We start from the raw sequence: 20,216 nt of genomic DNA, 5'->3' as shown, positions 1-20,216 counted from the left end.
ACGGAGAGGGATGGGGACACGGAGAGGGATGGGGACACGGAGAGGGATGGGGACACGGAGAGAGATGGAGTGACGGACAGGGATGGGGACGCAGAGAGAGATGGGGCCACGGAGAGTGATGGGGACACGGAGAGGGATGGGGACATGGAAAGAGAATGGGACACAGAGAGGGATGGGGAAATGGAAAGAGATAGGGACATGGAGAGGGATGGGGACACGGAAAATGATGGGGACACGGAGAGTGACGGGGACACGGAATGGGATGGGGACACGGAATGGGATGGGGACACGGAGAGAGATGGGGACATGGAAATTAATGGGGACAAGGAGAGGGATGGGGACATGGAGAGGGATGGGGACACGGAGAGAGATGGAGTCATGGATAGTGATGGGGACGCAGAGAGAGATGGGGACATGGAAAGAGAAGGGGACATGGAAAGGGATGGGGACATGGAGAGGGATGGGGACGCGGAGAGGGATGGGGACGCGGAGAGGGATGGGGACGCGGAGAGGGATGGGGACATGGAAAGAGATGGGGACACAGAGAGGGAGGGAGACATGGAGAGGGATGGGGACACGGAATGGGATGGGGACACAGAAAGGGCTGGGGACATGGAGAGGGATGGGGATACAGAGAGGGATGGAGACATGGAGAGGGATGGGAACACGGAAAGGGATGGGGACACGGAAAGGGATGGGGACATGGGGAGTGATGGGGACACGGGGAGTGATGGGCACACGGAGAGTCATGGAGACACGGAGAGGGATGGGGACACGGAGAGGGATAGGGTCACGGAGAGAGATGGAGACATGGAAAGTGACGGGGACACAGAATGGGATGGGGACACGGAGAGGGATGGGGACACGGAGAGTGATGGGGACATGGGGAGTGATGGGGACACGGAGAGTCATGGGGACACGGAGAAAGTTGGGGTCACGGAGAGAGATGGGGACATGGAAAGAGACGGGGACACGGAATGGGATGGGGACATGGAGTTGGGATGGGAACACGGAGAGTGGCGGGGAAATGGAGAGGGATGGGGACACGGAGAGTGATGGGGACACGGAGAGAGATGGAGACATGGAAAGAGACAGGGACACGGAGAGGGATGGGTACATGGAGAGGGATAGGGACATGGAGAGAGATGGAGTCACGGATAGTGATGGGGACGCAGAGAGAGATGGGGACATGGAAAGAGATGGGGACACGGAGGGGGATGGGGACACGGAGAGGGATGGGGACATGGGGAGTGATGGGGACACGGAGAGCCATGGGGACAAGGAGAGAGATGGAGACATAGAGAGAGATGGGGTTACAGAGAGAGATGGGGACATGGAAAGAGATGGGGACACGGAGAGAGATGGGGACGCGGAGAGGGATGGGGCCACGGAGAGAGTTGGGGCCACGAAGAGAGATGGGGACTCGGAGAGAGATGTGGACACGGAGAGTGATGGGGACATGGAGAGTGATGGGGACTCGGAGAGAGATGTGGACACGGAGACTGATGGGGACAAGGAAAGAGATGGGGACACAGAGGGGGATGGGGACATGGAGAGGGATGGGGCCACGGAGAGAGTTGGGGCCACGAAGAGAGATGGGGACTCGGAGAGAGATGTGGACACGGAGAGTGATGGGGACAAGGAGAGGAATGGGGACACGGAGAGAGATGGGGCCACGGATAGTGATGGGGACGCAGAGAGAGATGGCGACATGGAAGAGGTGGGGACACGGAGAGAGTTGGGGACATGGAGAGAGTTGGGGACATGGAGAGGGATGGGGACATGGAGAGGGATGGGGACACGGAGAGTGACTGGGACACAGAATGGGATGGGGACACGGAGAGAGATGGGGACACGGAGAGGGATGGGGACATGGAGAGAGATGGGGACATGGAGAGAGATGGGGACATGGAGAGGGATGGGGACGCGGAGAGGGATGGGGACACGGAGAGGGATGGGGACACGGAGAGGGATGGGGACAAGGAAAGAGATGGGGACACAGAGGGGGACGGGGACATGGAGAGGGATGGGGACATGGAAAGAGATGGGGACACGGAATGGGATGGGGCCACGAAGAGAGATGTGGACACGGAGAGTGATGGGGACAAGGAGAGAGATGGGGACACGGAGAGAGATGGGGACATGGAAAGGGATGGGGACACGGAGAATGATGGGGACATGGAGAGTGACTGGGACACGGAATGGGATGGGGACACGGAGAGGGATGGGGACACGGAGAGGGATGGGGACATGGAGATTGATGGGGACGCGGAGAGGGATGGGGACGCGGAGAGGGATGGGGACATGGAGAGAGATGGGGACATGGAAAGAGATGGGGACACGGAGAGTGATGGGGACTCGGAGAGAGATGGGGCCACGAAGAGAGATGGGGACTCGGAGAGAGATGTGGACACGGAGAGTGATGGGGACAAGGAGAGGGATGGGGACTCGGAGAGAGATGGGGCCACGAAGAGAGATGGGGCCACGAAGAGAGATGGGGACTCGGAGAGAGATGTGGACACGGAGAGTGATGGGGACAAGGAGAGGGATGGGGACATGGAGAGGGATGGGGACACGGAGAGAGATGGAGTCACGGATAGTGATGGGGACGCAGAGAGAGATGGCGACATGGAAAGAGGTGGGGACACGTAGGGGGATAGGGACACGGAGAGAGATGGGGACATGGAAAGGGATGGGGACACGGAGAGAGCTGGGGACATGGAGAGGGATGGGGACATGGAGAGTGATGGGGACACGGAGAGTGACTGGGACACAGAATGGGATGGGGACACGGAGAGAGATGGGGACATGGAGAGAGATGGGGACATGGAGATTGATGGGGACTCGGAGAGGGATGGGGACGCGGAGAGGGATGCGGACACGGAGAGGGATGGGGACAAGGAAAGAGATGGGGACACAGAGGGGAATGGGGACATGGAGAGGGATGGGGACATGGAAAGAGATGGGGCACAGAGAGGGTTGGGGACACGGAGAGGGATGGGAACACAGAGAGGGATGGGGAAATGGAAAGAGATAGGGACATGGAGAGGGATGGGGACACGGAAAATGATGGGGACACGGAGAGTGACGGGGACACGGAGAGAGATGTGGACAAGGATAGTGATGGGGACACGGAGAGAGATGGGGACATGGAAAGGGATGGGGACACGGAGAATGATGGGGACACGGAGAGTGACTGGGACACGGAGAGGGATGGGGACACGGAGAGGGATGGGGACACGGAGAGGGATGGGGACACGGAAAGAGATGGGGACACGGAAAGAGATGGGGACACGGAAAGAGATGGGGACACGGAAAGAGATGGGGACACGGAAAGAGATGGGGACACGGAGAGAGATGGGGACATGGAGAGAGATGGGGACACGGAGAGAGATGGGGACACGGAGAGGGATAGGAACACGGGGAGTGAATGGGACATGGAAAGGAATGGGGACACGGAAAGGAATGGGGACACGGAAAGGAATGGGGACACGGAGAGGGAGGGAGACATGGAGAGAGATGGGGACAGGGACTGTCGTGGGGACATGGAGAGTGATGGGCACTCAGAGAGGGAGGGGTTCAGGGAGAGAGATGGGGACATGGAATGGGATGGGGACACGGAGAGGGATGTGGACACAGAGAGGGATGGGGACACAGAGAGGGATGGGGACACAGAGAGGGATGGGGACACGGATAGTGATGGAGACACGGAGAGGGATGGTGACACGGACAGCGATGGGGACAAGGAGAGGGATGGGGACACGGAGAGGGATGGGGACACGGAGAGAGATGGAGTCACGGATAGTGATGGGGATGCAGAGAGAGATGGGGACATGGAAAGAGATGGGGACACGTAGGGGGATGGGAACACGGAGAGAGATGGGGACATGGAGAGGGATGGGGACATGGAGATTGATGGGGACGCGGAGAGGGATGGGGACACAGAGAGGGATGGGGACACGGAGAGGGATGGGGACACGGAGAGGGATGGGGACACGGAGAGGGATGGGTACACGGAGAGGGAGGGAGACATGGAGAGAGATGGGGTTACAGAGAGAGATGGGGACATGGAAAGAGATGGGGACATGGAATGGGATGGGGACACAGAATGGGATGGGGACACAGAATGGGATGGGGCCACGGAGTGGGATGGGGCCACGAAGAGAGATGGGGACACGGAGAGAGATGGGGACATGGAAATAAATGGGGACAAGGAGAGGGATGGGGACATGGAAAGAGATGGGGACACGGAGGGGGATGGGGACACGGAGAGAGTTGGGGACATGGAGAGGGATGGGGACATGGAGATTGATGGGGACGCGGAGAGGGATAGGGACACGGAGAGGGATGGGGACACAGAGAGGGATGGGGACACAGAATGGGATGGGGACACAGAATGGGATGGGGACACGGAGTGGGATGGGGCCACGGAGTGGGATGGGGCCACGAAGAGAGATGGGGACACGGAGAGTGATGGGGACACGAAGAGAGATGGGGACATGGAAATAAATGGGGACAAGGAGAGGGATGGGGACACGGAGAGGGATGGGGACACGGAGAGGGATGGGGACACAGAGAGAGATGGGGACATGGAGAGGGATGGGGACACGGAGAGTTATGGAGACACGGAGAGAGTTGGGGACAGGGAGAGTCATGGGCACTCGGAGAGGGAGGGGTTCAGGGAGAAAGATGGGGACATGGAATGGGATGGGGACACGGAGAGGGATTGGGATATGGAGAGGGATCAGGACACGGAGAGGGATGGGGACACGGAGAGGGATGGGGACACGGAGAGGGATCAGGACACGGAGAGGGATGGGGACACGGAGAGGGATGGGGACACGGAGAGGGATGGGGACACAGAGAGAGATGTGGACACGGAGAGAGATGGGGACACGGAGAGAGATGGGGACATGGACAGGGATGGGGACACAGAGAGTCATGGGGACAGGGAGAGTCATGGGGACAGGGAGAGTCATGGGGACAGGGAGAGTCATGGGCATTCGGAGAGAGAGGGGTTCAGGGATAGAAATGGGGACATGGAATGGGATGGAGACACGGAGAGGGATGGGTGCACGGAGAGGGATGGGTCACGGATAGTGATGGAGACACGGAGAGAGATGGGGACACGGATAGTGATGGAGACACAGAGAGGGATGGGGACACGGAGAGGGATGGGGACACGGAGAGGGATGGGGACACGGAGAGGGATGGGGACATGGAGAGAGATGGGGACACGGGGAGGGATTGGGACACGGGGAGGGATTGGGACACGGAGTGGAATGAGGACACGGAGAGGGATGGGGACACGGAGAGGGATGGAGACACGGAGAGGGATGGAGACATGGAATGGGATGGGGACATGGAGAGGGATGGGGATACGGAGAGGGATGGGGACATGGAGAGAGATGGGGACATGGAAAGAGATGGGGACACGGAGAGAGATGGGGACATAGAGAGGGATGGGGACACGGAGAGTCATGGGGACAGGGAGAGTCACGGGGACAGGGAGAGTCACGGGGACAGGGAGAGTCACGGGGACAGGGAGAGTCATGGGGACGGGACAGTGATGGGCATTCGGAGAGAGAGGGGTTCAGGGATAGAAATGGGGCCATGGAATGGGATGGGGGCACGGAGAGGGATGGGGACACGGATAGTGATGGAGACACGGATAGTGATGGAGACACGGAGAGGGATGGGGACACGGAGAGGGATGGGGACACGGAGAGGGATGGGGACACGGAGAGGGATGGGGACACGGGGAGGGATTGGGACTCGGAGTGGAATGAGGACACGGAGAGGGATGGGGACACGGAGAGGGATGGAGACACGGAGAGGGATGGAGACATGGAATGGGATGGGGACATGGAGAGGGATGGGGATACGGAGAGGGATGGAGACACTGAAAGGGATGGGGACATGGAAAGGGAAGGGACACGGAAAGGGAAGGGGACTCGGAGAATGATGGGGACACGGGGAGCGATGGGAACACGGAGAGAGATGGGAACACGGAATGGAATGGGGACACGGAGAGTCATGGGGTCACGGAGAGTCATGGGGACATGGAGAGTCATGGGGATGCGGAGAGAGATGGGGACGCGGAGAGAGAGCTGGAGACACGGACAGGGATGGGGACACAGACAGCTTTTGGGGACATGGAGAGAGATGGGTTCAGGAAGAGAGATGGGGACACGGAGAGGGATGTGGACATGGAGAGGGATGGGGACACGGAGAGGGATGGGTACACGGAGAGGGATGGGGATACAGAGAGGGATGGGGACATGGAGAGAGATGGGGACATGGAGAGAGATGGGGACATGGAGAGGGAAGGGACACGGAAAGGGAAGGGGACTCGGAGAATGATGGGGACACGGGGAGCGATGGGAACACGGAGAGAGATGGGAACACGGAATGGAATGGGGACACGGAGAGGGATTGGGACATGGAGAGAGACTGGGTCATGGAGAAAGATGGGGTCACGGTGAGGGATGAGGACATGGAGAGAGATGGGGACAGGGAGAGAGATGGGGACATGGACGGGGATGGGGACACGGACAGTGATGGGAACACGGAGAGGGATGGGGACACGGAGAGTGATGGGGACATGGAGATGTAGGGGTTCAGGTAGAGAGATGGGGACGTGGAGAGGAATGGGGACACGGAGAGGGATGGGGACAGGGAGGGAGATGGGGACAGGGAGAGGAATGGGGACACGGAGAGGGATGGGGACAGGGAGCGAGATGGGGACAGGGAGCGAGATGGGGACAGGGAGCGAGATGGGGACAGGGAGAGGGATGGGGACAGGGAGAGGGATGGGGACAGGGAGCGAGATGGGGACAGGGAGCGAGATGGGGACAGGGAGCGAGATGGGGACAGGGAGAGAGATAGGGACACGGAGAGAGATGGGGAAATGAAGAGGGATGGGGAAATGGAGTGAGAGATGGAGACACGGACAGGGATGGGGACACAGACAGGTTTTGGGGACACGGAGAGAGATGGGGACACGTAAAGGGATGGGGATGCGGAGAGGGATGGGGCCATGGTCGTGATGGGGATATGAGTGAGTTGGGAATACGGAGATGAATGGGGACATAGACAGTGATCACAGTGAGTGATGTGGACATGGAGAGTGATGGGGACATGGAGAGCGATGGGGACATGGAGAGCGATGGGGACACGGAAAGGGATGGGGACACGGAAAGGGATGGGGACCCGGCGAGTCATGGGACAAGGAGAGGGATGGGGACATAAGCGAGTTGGGAACATGGAAAGGAATGAGATTGTAGACAGTGATCACATTGAGTGATGGGGACACGGAGAGGGATGGGGACACGGAGAAGGGTGGAGACACGAAGAAGGGTGGGGACACGGAAAGTGATGGGACACGGAGAGGGATGGGGACACGGAGAGTGATGGGGACACGGAGAAGGATGGGGACACGGAGAAGGATGGGGACACGGAAAGGAATGGGGACATGTAAAGGCATGGGGACACGGAAAGGCATGGGGACACCTGAGAGGGATGGGGACACGGAGAGGGATGGGGACACGGAGAGGGACGGGGAAACAGACAGGTTTTGGGGACACGGAGAGAGATAGGTTCAGGGAGAGAGTTGGGGACACGGAGAGGGATGGGGCCACGGACAGAGATGGGGACGCGGAGAGGGATGGGAACACGGAGAGGGTTGGGGACACAGTGAGTGATGGGAACACGGGGAGTGAATGGGACACAGAAAGGTATGGGGAGACAGAAAGGAATGGGGACATGAAGAGTGATGGGGACACGGAGAGGGATTGGGACACGGAGAGGGATTGGGACACGGAGAGGGATGGGGACACGGAGAGGGATGGGGACACGGAGAGGGATGGAGACACGGGGAGTGAATGGGACACAGAAAGGAATGGGGACACGGAGAGGGATGGGAACACGGAGAGGGATTGGGACACGGAGAGGGATGGGGACATGGAGAGTGATGGGAAAACGGAGAGGGATGGGGACACGGAGAGGGATGGGGACACGGAAAAGCATGGGGACACGGAAAAGCATTGGGATACGGAGAGGGACGGGGACACAAACAGGTTTTGGGGACACGGAGAGAGATGGGTTCAGGGAGAGAGCAGGGGACATGGAGAGCGATGGGGACATGGAAAGAGATGGGGACACGGAGAGAGATGGGGACACGGAGAGAGATGGGGACATGGAGAGGGATGGGAATGGGGACACGGAGTGAGATGGAGACACGGAGAGTGACAGGGATGGGGACACGGAGAGACATGGGGACACGGAGTGTGATGGGGACACAGAGAGGGATGGGGACACAGAGAGGGATGGGATCACGTACAGGGATGGGGACGCAGAGAGAGATGGGGACATGGAGAGGGATCGGGACACAGAGAGGGATGGGGACACGGAGAGAGATGGAGACACAGAATGGGATGGGGACATAGAGAGGGATGGGGACACAGAGAGGGATGGGAACATGGAGAGGGATGGGGACATAGAGAGGGATGGGGACATAGAGAGGAATGGGGACTAGGAGAGGGATGGGAACACTGGGAGTGAATGGGACATGGAAAGGAATGGGGACACGGAGAGGGATGGAGACACGGAGAGGGATGGAGACATAGAGAGTCATGGGGACACGGAGAGGGATGGGGACATGGAGAGGGATGGGGACATGGAGAGGGATGGGGACATGGAACAGAATGCGGACACGGAAAGGAATGGGGACAAGGAAAGGGATGGGGAAACGGAGAGAGATGGGGACACGGTGAGAGTTGGGGACATGGTCGTGATGTGGACATGAGAGAGTTGGGAACACGGAGAGGAAAGGGGACGTAGACAGCGATCACAGAGAGTGACAGGGGCACGGAGAGTGATGGGGACATGGAGAGTGATGGGGACATGGAGAGTGATGCGGTCACAGAGAGAGATGGGGACATGGACATTGATGGGGACACGGACAGTGATGGGTACACGGAGAGAGATGGGGACGCTGAGAGAGAGATGGGTACATGGACAGGGATGGGGACACAGACAGGTTTTGGGGACACGGAGAGAGATGGGTTCAGGGAGAGATCACAGTGAGTGATGTGGACACGGAGAGGGTTGGGGACAAGGATAGTGATGGGGACATAGAGAGTGATGGGGACATGGAAAGGAATGGGAAACATGGAAAGGAATGGGAACACGGAAAGGGATGGGGGCACGGAAAGGGTTGGGGACATGGAGAGTGATGGGAACATGGGGAGTGAATGGGACACAGAAAGGAATGGGGAGACGGAAAGGAATGTGATGGGGACGCGGAGAAAGGTGGGGACGCGGAGAAGAGTGGGGACACGGAGTGGGATGGGGACACGGAGAGGGATGGGGACTCAGAGAGGGATGGGGACACGGAGAGGGATGGGGAATTTGAGAGGGATGGGGACACGGACAGGGATGGGGACACGCAGAGGGATCGGGACGCGGAGAGCGATGGGGACATGGTCGTGATGGGGACATGAGTGAGTTGGGAACACGGAGATGAATGGGAACATAGACAGTGATCACAGTGAGTGATGGGGACATGGAGAGTGATGGGGTCCTGTAGAGGGATGGGGGCATGAGCGAGTTGGGAACATGGAGAGGAATGTGGATGTAGACAGTGATCTCAGTGAGTGATGGGGACACGGAGAGTGATGGGGACACGGAGAGTGATGGGGACACGGAGAGTGATGGGGACACGGAGAAAGGTGGGGACGCGGAGAAGAGTGGGGACACGGAGAGGGATGGGGACACGGAGAGGGTTGGGGACACGGAGAGTGATGGGAACATGGGGAGTGAATGGGACACAGAAAGGAATGGGGAGAAGGAAAGGAATGGGGACACGGAAAGGGATGGGGACACGAAGAGTCATGGGGACATGGAGAGAGATGGGGACAAGGAGAGAGATGGGTACACGGACAGTGATGGGGACATGGTCGTGATGGGGACATGAGCGAGTTGGGAACACGGAGAGGAATGGGGATGAAGACAGTGATCACAGTGAGTGACAGGGACACGGAGAGTGATGGGGACATGGAGAGTGATGGGGACATGGAGAGGGATGGTGACAGGGAAAGGGATGGGGACACAGAGAGGGATGGGGACACAGAGAGGGATGGGGACATGGAGAGGGATGGGGACACGGCCAGGGATGGGGACACGTAGAGGGATCGGGACGCGGAGAGCGATGGGGACATGGTCGTGATGGGGACACGGAGAGTGATGGGGACATGAGTGAGTTGGGAACACGGAGATGAATGGGAACATAGACAGTGATCACAGTGAGTGATGTGGACATGGAGAGTGATGGGGACATAGACAGTGACGGGGACACGGAGAGAGATGGGGACACGGAGAGTGATGGGGACATGGAGAGTGATGGGGTCCCGTAGAGGGATGGGGGCATGAGCGAGTTGGGAACACGGAGAGGAATGTGGATGTAGACAGTGATCTCAGTGAGTGATGGGGACACGGAGAGTGATGGGGACACGGAGAGGGATGGGGACACGGAGAGGGATGGGGACACGGAGAAGAATGGGGACACGGAAAGGCATGGGAACACGGAGCGGGATGGGGACACGGAGAGGGATGGGGACACGGAGAGGGATGGGGACACGGAGAGGGATGGGGACACGGAGAAGAATGGGGACACGGAAAGGCATGGGAACACGGAGCGGGATGGGGACATGGAGAGGGATGGGGACATGGAGAGGGATGGGGACACGGAGAGTCATGGAGTCACGAAGAGTGACGGGGATGGGGACACGGAGAAAGATGGGAACACGGAGAGTGATGGGGACACGGAGAGGGGTGGGGACACGGAGAGGGGTGGGGTCACGGACAGGGATGGGGACGTAGTGAGAGATGGGGACAAGGAGAGGGATCGGGACACGTAGAGGGATGGGGACAGGGAGAGGGATGGGGACACGGAGAGTCATGGTGTCACGGAGAGTGATGGGGACACGGAGAGGGATGGGGACATGGAGAGGGATTGGCACACAGAGAGGGATGGGGACATGGAGAGAGATGGGGACATGGAATGGGATGGGGACACAGAGAGGGATGGGGACACGGAGAGGGATGGGGACACGGAGAGGGATGGGGACATACAGTGGGATGGGGACACAGAGAGGGATGGGGACTAGGAGAGGGATGGGGACACGGGGAGTGAATGGGACATGGAAAGGAATGGGGACCCGGAAAGGGATGGGGACAGGGAGAGTCATGGGGACACGGACAGTGATGGGCTCTCAGAGAGGGAGGGGTTCAGGGAGAGAGATGGGGACACGGAGAGGGATGGGGACACGGAGAAGGATGGGAACACGGAGAAGGGTGGGGACACGGAGAGGGATGGGGACACAGAGAGGGATGGGGACACGGAGAGAGATGGGGACGCGGAGAGAGATGGGGACACGGAGAGGGATGGGGACACGGAGAGTCATGGGGACACGGAGAGTGATGGGGACACGGGGAGTGAAAGGGACATGGAAAAGAATGGGGTCACGGAAAGGAATGGGGACACGGAAAGGCATGGGGATATGGAAAGGAATGGGGACACGGAGAGTCATGGGGACACGGACAGGTTTTGTGGACATGGAGAGAGATGGGTTCAGGGAGAGAGATGGGGACATGGAGAGGGATGGGGACGTGGAGAGGGATGGGGACATGGAGAGGGATGGGGACACAGAGGAAGGGGATACGGAGAGTGAAGGGGACACGGAGAGAGATGGAGTCACGGAGAGGGAGGGGGACATGGAGAGTCATGGGGACAAGGACAGTGATGGGGACACCGAGGGTTGGGGACACTGGGAGTGAATGGGACACAGAAAGGAATGAGGAGACGGAAAGGAATGGGGACATGGAGAGGGATGGGGACACGGAGAGAGATTGGGACACAGAGAGGGATGGGGACACGGAGAGAGATGGGGACACGGAGAGAGATGGGGACACGGAGAGAGATGGGGACACGGAGAAGGGTGGGGACACAGAGAGAGATGGGGACACGGAGAGGGATGGGGACATGGATAGTGACGGGGACACGGAGAGAGATGGGGACATGGAGAGTGATGGGGACACGGAGAAGGGTGGGGACACAGAGAGAGATGGGGACACGGAGAGGGATGGGGACATGGAGAGTGATGGGGTCCCGTAGAGGGATGGGAGCATGAGCGAGTTGGGAACACGGAGAGGAATGTGGACGTAGACAGTGATCTCAGTGAGTGATGGGGACACGGAGAGTGATGGGGACACGGAGAGGGATGGGGACACGGAGAGACATGGGGACACGGAGAGGGATGGGGACACGGAGAGTGATGGGGACACGGAGAGGGATGGGGACACGGAGAGGGATGGGGACACGGAAAAGCATGGGGACACGGAGAGGGATGGGGACACGGTGAGGGATGGGGACTCGGAGAGGGATGGGGACACGGAGAGGGATGAGGATGCGGAGAGGAATGGGGACACGGAGAGGGATGAGGACGCGGAGAGGAATGGGGACATGGAGAGGGATGGGGACACGGAGAGGGATGGGGACGCGGAGAGAGATGGGGACGCGGAGAGAGAGATGGGTACACGGACAGCGATGGGGACACAGACAGGTTTTGGGGACACAGAGAGAGATGGGTTCAGGGAGAGAGCTGGGGACACGGAGAGGGATGGGGTCATGGAGAGGGATGGGGACACGGAGAAAGATGGGGACACGGTGAGGGATGAGGACATGGAGAGAGATGGCGACATCGAGAGTAATGGGGACACAGAGAGTAATGGGGACACGGAGAGGGATGGGGACAGGGAGAGAGATGGGAACATGGACAGGGATGGGGTAAGGGAGAGTGATGGGAACACGGACAGTGATGGGGACGTGGACATTGATGGGGCCACAGAGAGGGATGGGGACGCGGAGAGGGATGGGGACGCGGAGAGGGATGGGGACTGGGAGAGTGATGGGGCCATGGTCGTGATGGGGACATGAGTGAGTTGTGAACACGGAGATGAATGGGGACATAGACAGTGATCACAGTGAATGATGTGGACATGGAGAGTGATGGGGACATGGAGAGTGATAGGGACACAGAAAGGAATGGGGACATGGAAAGGAATGGGGACACGGAAAGGGTTGGGGACACGGAGAGGGTTGGGGACACGGAGAGCGATGGGAACACGGGGAGTGAATGGGACACAGAAAGGAATGGGGAGACAGAAAGTCATGGGGACACGGAAAGGGATGGGGACGCGGAGAGAGATGGGGACGCAGAGAGAGATGGGGACATGGTCGTGATGGGGACATGAGCGAGTTGGGAACACGGAGAGGAATGGGGTCACGGAGAGGGATGGGGACACGGAGAAGGGTGGGGACACGGAGAAGGGTGGTGACAAGGAGAGGGATGTGGACACAGAGAGGGATGGGGAATGAGAGAATGGGGATGTAGACAGTGATCACAGTGAGTGATAGGGACACGGAGAGCGATGGGGACACGGAAAAGGGTGGGAACACGGAGAAGGGTGGGGACACGGAGAAAGATGGGGACATGGAAAGGGATGGGGACACGGAAAGGGATGGGGACACGGAAAGGGATGGGGACATGGAGAGTGAAGGGGACACGGAGAGGGATGGGGACACGGAGAGGGATGGGGACACGGAGAAGGGTGGGGACACGGAGAAGGGTGGGGACACGGAGAGTGATGGGGACATGGAGAGTGATGGGGACACGGAGAGGGATGGGGACACGGAGAGGGATGGGGACACGCAGAGAGTTGGGGACACGGAGAGTGATGGGAACACGGGGAGTGAATAGGACATGGAAACGAATGGGGACACGGAAAGGCATGGGGACATGGAGAGAGATGGGGACACAGACAGGGACGGGGATACGGAGAGAGATTCGTTCAGGGAGAGAGATGGGGACGCAGAGAGTGAAGGGGACACGGAGAGGGATGGAGTCGCGGAGAGGGAGGGGGACATGGAGAGAGATGGAGTCATGGAGAGTGATGGGGACGGGGAGGGAAATGAGCACACGGACAGGGATGGGGACACGGACAGGGATGGGTACACGGACAGGGATGGGTACACGGACAGGGATGGGGCCACGGACAGGTTTTGGGGACACGGAGAGAGATAGCTTCAGGGAGAGAGATGTGGACATGGAGAGTAACGGGGACACGGAGAGAGATGTGGACATGGAGAGTGATGGGGACATGGAGAGTGATGGGGACATGGAGAGAGATGTGGACATGGAGAGTAACGGGGACACGGAGAGAGATGGGGACATGGAGAGAGATGGGGACATGGAGAGTGATGGGGACATGGAGAGTGATGGGGACATGGAGAGTAACGGGGACATGGAGAGAGATGGGGACATGGAGAGTGATGGGGACATGGAGAGAGATGGGGACATGGAGAGTGATGGGGACATGGAGAGTGATGGGGACATGGAGAGTGATGGGGACATGGTACTGATGGGGACACGGAGATGAATGGGGACGTAGACAGTGATCACAGAGAGAGATAGGGACACGTAGAGTGATGGTGACAAGGAGAAGGATGGGGACACGGACAGGGATGGGGACACGGAGAGGGATGGGGACGCGGAGAGGGATGGGGACGCGGAGAGGCATGGGGATGCAGAGAAGGGTAGGGACACGGAGAGGGGTGGGGACATGGAGAAGGATGGGGACATGGAGAAGGATGGGGACGCGGAGAGGGATGGGGACATGGAGAGGGATGGGGACACGGAGAGAGATGGGAGCACGGAGAGGGATGGGGGCGCGGAGAGGGATGGGAGCACGGAGAGGGATGGGGGCGCGGAGAGAGATGGGAGCACGGAGAGGGAGGGGGACAGGGAGAGAGATGGGAACACGGAGAGGGAGGGGGACGCGGACAGTGACGGGGACACGGAGCGGGATGGCGACACAGACAGGGACAGGGACGCGGAGAGGGTTTGGGACGCGGAGAGGGATGGGGACACGGGGAGGAATGGGGACATGCTCAGGGATGGGGACACGGAGAGACATTGGGACACGGAGAGAGATGGGGACACGGAGAGATGGGGACACAGAGAAGAATGGGGACACGGAGAGGGATGGGGACGCGGAGAGGGATGGGGACGCGGAGAGGGATGGGGACACGGAGAGGGATGGGGACACGGACTAGCATGGGGACACGGAGAGGGATGGGGACTCGGAGAAAGATGGGGACTCGGAGAAAGATGGGGACTCGGAGAGGGATGGGGAATGAGAGAGTTGGGAACACGGAGAGGAATGGGGACGTAGACAGTGATCACAGAGAGTGATAGGGACACGGAGAGAGATGGGGACACGGAGAGAGATGGGGACACGGAGAGAGATGGGGACACGGAGAAGGTTGGTGACATGGCAAAGTGTGAGGACACGGAAAAGTGTGGGGACATGGAGAGGGAGGGGGACACGGAGAGAAATGGAGTCATGGAGAGGGATGGGGACATGGAGAGGGATGGAGTCATGGAGAGGGATGGGGACATGGAGAGGGATGGAGTCATGGAGAGGGATGGGGACATGGAGAGGGATGGAGTCATGGAGAGGGATGAGGAAATGGAGAGGGATTGGGACGCGGAGAGAGATAGGGACACAGAGAGAGATGGGGACACGGAGAGGGATGGGGACACGGAGAGGGATGGGACACGCTCAGGGATGGGGACACGCTCAGGGATGGGGATACGCTCAGGGATGGGGATACGCTCAGGGATGGGGACATGGAGAGGAATGAGGACACAGAGAGGAAGGGGTCACGGAGAGAGATGTGGACATGTAGAGAGATGGGGACACGGACAGAGATGGGAACGTAGAGAGGTAAGGCGACACGGAGAGGGATGGGAATGCGGAGAGGGATGGCGACGTGGAGAGGGATGAGGACATGGAAACAGATGGGGAAACGGAGAGTGATGGGAACACGGACAGGATTGAGGACACGGACAGGGATGGGGACACGGACAGGGATGGGGACACGGACAGGGTTGGGGACACGGACAGGGATGGGGACACGGACAGGGATGGGGACACGGACAGGGATGGGGACACGGAAAAAGATGGGAAATGTAGAGGGATGAAGACACAGCGAGTGATGGGGACTCGGAGAGGGACGGGGACTCAGAGAAGGATGGGGACGCGGAGAAGGATGGGGACACGGACAGCAATGGGGATACGGAAAGTGATGGGGACACGGAGAGTGATGGTGACGTGGTCTGTGATGGGGACATGAGAGAGTTGGGAACACGGAGAGGAATGGGGACATAGACAGTGATCACAGAGAGTGACAGGGACATGGAGAGGGATCGGGACATGGAGAGGGATGGGGACGTGGAGAGGGATGGGGATACGGAGAGTGATGGGGACACGGAGAGAAATGGCGAGGGATGGGGACATGGAGAAGGAAGGGGGCACGGAGAAGGGTGGGGACGTGGAGAAGGGTGGGGACGTGGAGAAGGGTGGGGACGTGGAGAAGGATGGGGACGTGGAGAGGGATGGGGACGTGGAGAGGGATGGGGACACGGAGAGCATTGGGGACATGGAGAGGGACCGGGACATGGAGAGGGAGGGGGACACGGAGAGAGATGGGGACATGGACAGTGATGGGGACACTGAAAAGGGTGGGGACGCGGAGAGGGATGGGGACACGGAGAGGGATGGGGACATGGAGAGGGACGGCGATGCGGAGAGGGATGAGGACACGGAGACAGATGGGGAAACAGAGAGTGATGGGAACACGGACAGTGATGGGGACACGGACAGGGATGGGGATATGGAAAAAGATGGGAAATGTAGAGGGATGAAGACACAGAGAGGGATGGGGCCTCGGAGAGGGATGGGGCCTCGGAGAGGGATGGGGACTCGGAGAGGGATGGGGACTCGGAGAGGGATGGGGACATGGAGAGGGACGGGGACACGGAGAGGGACGGGGACACAGACAGAGATGTGGACACGGAGAGGGATGGGGACACGGAGAGGGATGGGGACACGGAGAGGGATGGGGACACGGAGAGAGATGGGGTCACGGAGAGTGATGGGGACATGAGAGAGTTGGGAACACAGAGAGGAATGTGGACATAGACAGTGATCACAGTGAGTGATGGGGACACGGAGAGTGATGGGACACGGACAGGGATGGGGTCAGGGAGAATGATGAGGACAGGGAGAATGATGAGTACACAGACAGGGACGGGGAGACAGAGAGAGATGGGGTCACAGAGAGAGACAGGGTCACGGAGAGAGACAGGGTCACGGAGAGAGATGGGGACATAGACAGCGATCACAATGAGTGATGGGGACACGGAGAGTGATGGGGACCCGTCAGGGATGGGGACACGGACAGAGCTGGGGACATGGACAGAGATGGACACACGGAGTGAGACGGGGGTCACTGAGAGTGATGGGGACACTGAGGAGCAATTTTCCAGACACTGATCAACTCGTTGTGCATCTCAAGAATAATCTGGCACCTTTTCATATTTCCAATGTTGCAAGTTCCTTTTCCATATCCGCCAATTAATTCACCTCAATCTATCAAAACTGTGTTGAAATTGAAATGGGTAATTTTAAAACAGCTGCCTTTCAAATAAAGAAAGCCTTGGACAAGGTCTTTGTTATTTCCTCAGTTGGTTTTGTCATTAATGCACAGCAAAATATATAACAACATGATATTGATAATGTCAGCCTCAGGCTAAAGGAAGCAAAACTGACTGAAACAAAACAAAGAAATGTATTTAGAGTCACATAGTCATGGAGTCATACAGCAATCTCAGCCCAACACATACCAACAGATTTCCAAAACTGAACTAGTCCCACCTGCCTGTGTTTGGCCCCTCCCCCTCTCGACCATCTAATTGTCCAAATGCCTTTCAAACGTTGTACCTGTACACACCTCCACCATTTCTTCTGGCAGTTCGTTCCATACACGCACCACCCTCTGAGTGAAAGTGGTCCTCTCAGGTCCCTTTTAAATCTTTCCTCTCTCACCTTAAACCGATGTCCTCTCGTTTTGAATTCCCCCACCCTGGGGAAAAGACCTTGCCTTCTTATCCTATCCACGCCCCTCACACAACCACCTGCTGAAATGCTCCGAAAGCTAGTGCTTCCAAATAAACCTGTTGGACTATAACCTGGTGTTGTGTGATTTTTTTGACTTTGTCCACCCCAGTCCAACACCAGCGTCTCCAAATCATGCCCCTCATGATTTTATAAATCTCCATAAACCTCAGCTTCCTGCACTCATTCAGAAAGCATTTGTCTTATTGTTGTTAATGGGATCTTGCTGTGTTTAATCTACTGCTTCTGCCTGTGTAATGCCAACTACTTCAATGGGTGTGTAATCATTTGACTGGCCCTGAACATGTGAAAGACGCAGCATCAATGGAAAGTCCCTGTCTGTGATTCCCTCCAAGTAAACATCCAGAGATAGAACTGCCTGAGGCAAAATCTTTAAGAGACAATTTGTTGAAATTAAGTTTCTGAGGAGAGTTATCCTTTAGCAAGTGCATAAAAACACTCTGTTCTCAAACTATGGGATGTAATTAAGTTGTAAATCAAAGTATACAGCTGTACCTCACACATACACAGTGAAAAAGCTAATATTTCAGTTTAACAACCATTTCAAAATTTTACGAGATGTAACGTTTTTCACAATATACATGACACATGACCTGGGCTGCCATGGAACTTAATATTTGCTAAATTAATTTGACCGTCTCTATTTTGAAAAGAAAACTTGAGTGCGCAGTGCACCGTAATTTTATCTCTCTTCAGTGCCCTCCCGCTAGTGAAAGCTCTGGCCATGGAATTAAAGAAATCAATCATTCTCACCTGTTTGTGAGTTTCAGGCATGGATCTGAGTGAGCGCTGATAGTGCTTTCCAGCGAGGTCCAGTGCTTTCTATGAACAATGTCACACATGCAGACTTTTCAGCGGAGGAGGTGAGAGGTTACACCAGCTAAATGAACAATCCCAAGGCTGTGACAATCAGAAGTGAATTGTAGCAGCTGTCTGACCGAGATCACTAACACAACACAGAATGCCATCTTCCTGATTCCTACCGTTCAGTACCACAGGAAGCAGGAAGGTTCTATGCTGTCATGTCACAGTCACTTTTGACTTTATTGATTCACACTGAGGAGGTGATGGCCTAGGGACTGTTAATTGGACTATTAATTCAGAAACGCAGCTAACATCCTAGGGACGAGTATTCGAATCCCGCCACGGCAGCTGGTGAATCATAGCTTCCCTACAGCTTGGAAACAGGCCCTTCAGCCCAGCAGGTCCACACTGACCCCCTGAGGACTAACACGCCCAAATGCAATCCCCTGTTATTCTGCATTTACTCCCTGACTAATGTGCATCCCTGGACACTGTGAGTAATTTAACATGGCCAATTCACCTGGCCTGAACATCTTTGGACTGTGGGAGGAAACCAGAGCACCCGGAGCAAACTCACGCAGACACGGAGGAGAACTTGCTAAGTCCACACAGACAGTCGCCCAAGGCTGGAATTGAACCTAGGTCCCTGGTGCTATTAGGCAGCAGTGCTAACCACTGAACCACCTTGCTGCCCGGTGGATATTTGAATTCAATAAATACCTGGAATTAAGAACCTAGTGATGAGCATGAATCCATTGTTGGAAAACCCCATCTGGGTCACTAATGTCCTTTAGGGAAGGAACCATCCTCTTTGTCACTTATCTCAAGAGGGATGGAATATAAAAGCACCGTTGTGCTACTGAGACTTTATAAAGCCCTGGTTAGGCCCCATTTGGAGTACTGTGTCCAGTTTTGGTCCCCACACCTCAGGAAGGACATACTGGCACTGGAACGTGTCCAGCGGAGATTCACACGGATGATCCCTGGAATGGCAGGTCTAACATATGAGGAACGGCTGAGGGTCCTGGGATTGTATTCATTAGAGTTTAGAAGATTAAGGGGAGACTTAATAGAGACGTACAAGATAATACATGGCTTGGAAAGGGTGGACGCTAGGAAATTGTTTCCGTTAGGCGAGGAGACTAGGACCCGTGGACACAGCCTTAGAATTAGAGGGGGTCAATTCATAACAGAAATGCGGAGACATTTCTTCAGCCAGAGAGTGGTGGGCCTGTGGAATTCATTGCCGCAGAGTGCAGTGGAGGCCGGGACGCTAAATGTCTTCAAGGCAGCGATTGATAGATTCTTGT

At 57.3% G+C, this 20,216-nt stretch overlaps 1 protein-coding gene across 1 annotated transcript; it reads right to left on the bottom strand.

The window, feature by feature from the left end:
* Positions 1 to 10,524: 10,524 nt before the first annotated feature.
* On the bottom strand, positions 10,525 to 12,494 carry LOC132823531 (keratinocyte proline-rich protein-like; the record flags this gene model as incomplete). Its single annotated transcript, XM_060837474.1, has 2 exons — positions 10,525 to 10,751; positions 12,434 to 12,494. Coding segments are annotated over 2 exons (288 nt in total), but the record flags the coding sequence as incomplete, so codon positions are not given.
* Between the last annotated feature and the right edge of the window lie 7,722 nt (positions 12,495 to 20,216).

Source organism: Hemiscyllium ocellatum, chromosome 16, assembly GCF_020745735.1.
Source record: "Hemiscyllium ocellatum isolate sHemOce1 chromosome 16, sHemOce1.pat.X.cur, whole genome shotgun sequence".
Taxonomy (NCBI): Eukaryota; Metazoa; Chordata; class Chondrichthyes; order Orectolobiformes; family Hemiscylliidae; genus Hemiscyllium; species Hemiscyllium ocellatum.
Note: the sequence above shows the minus strand (reverse complement) of the source record. Positions and strands in the feature narration are given on the sequence as shown.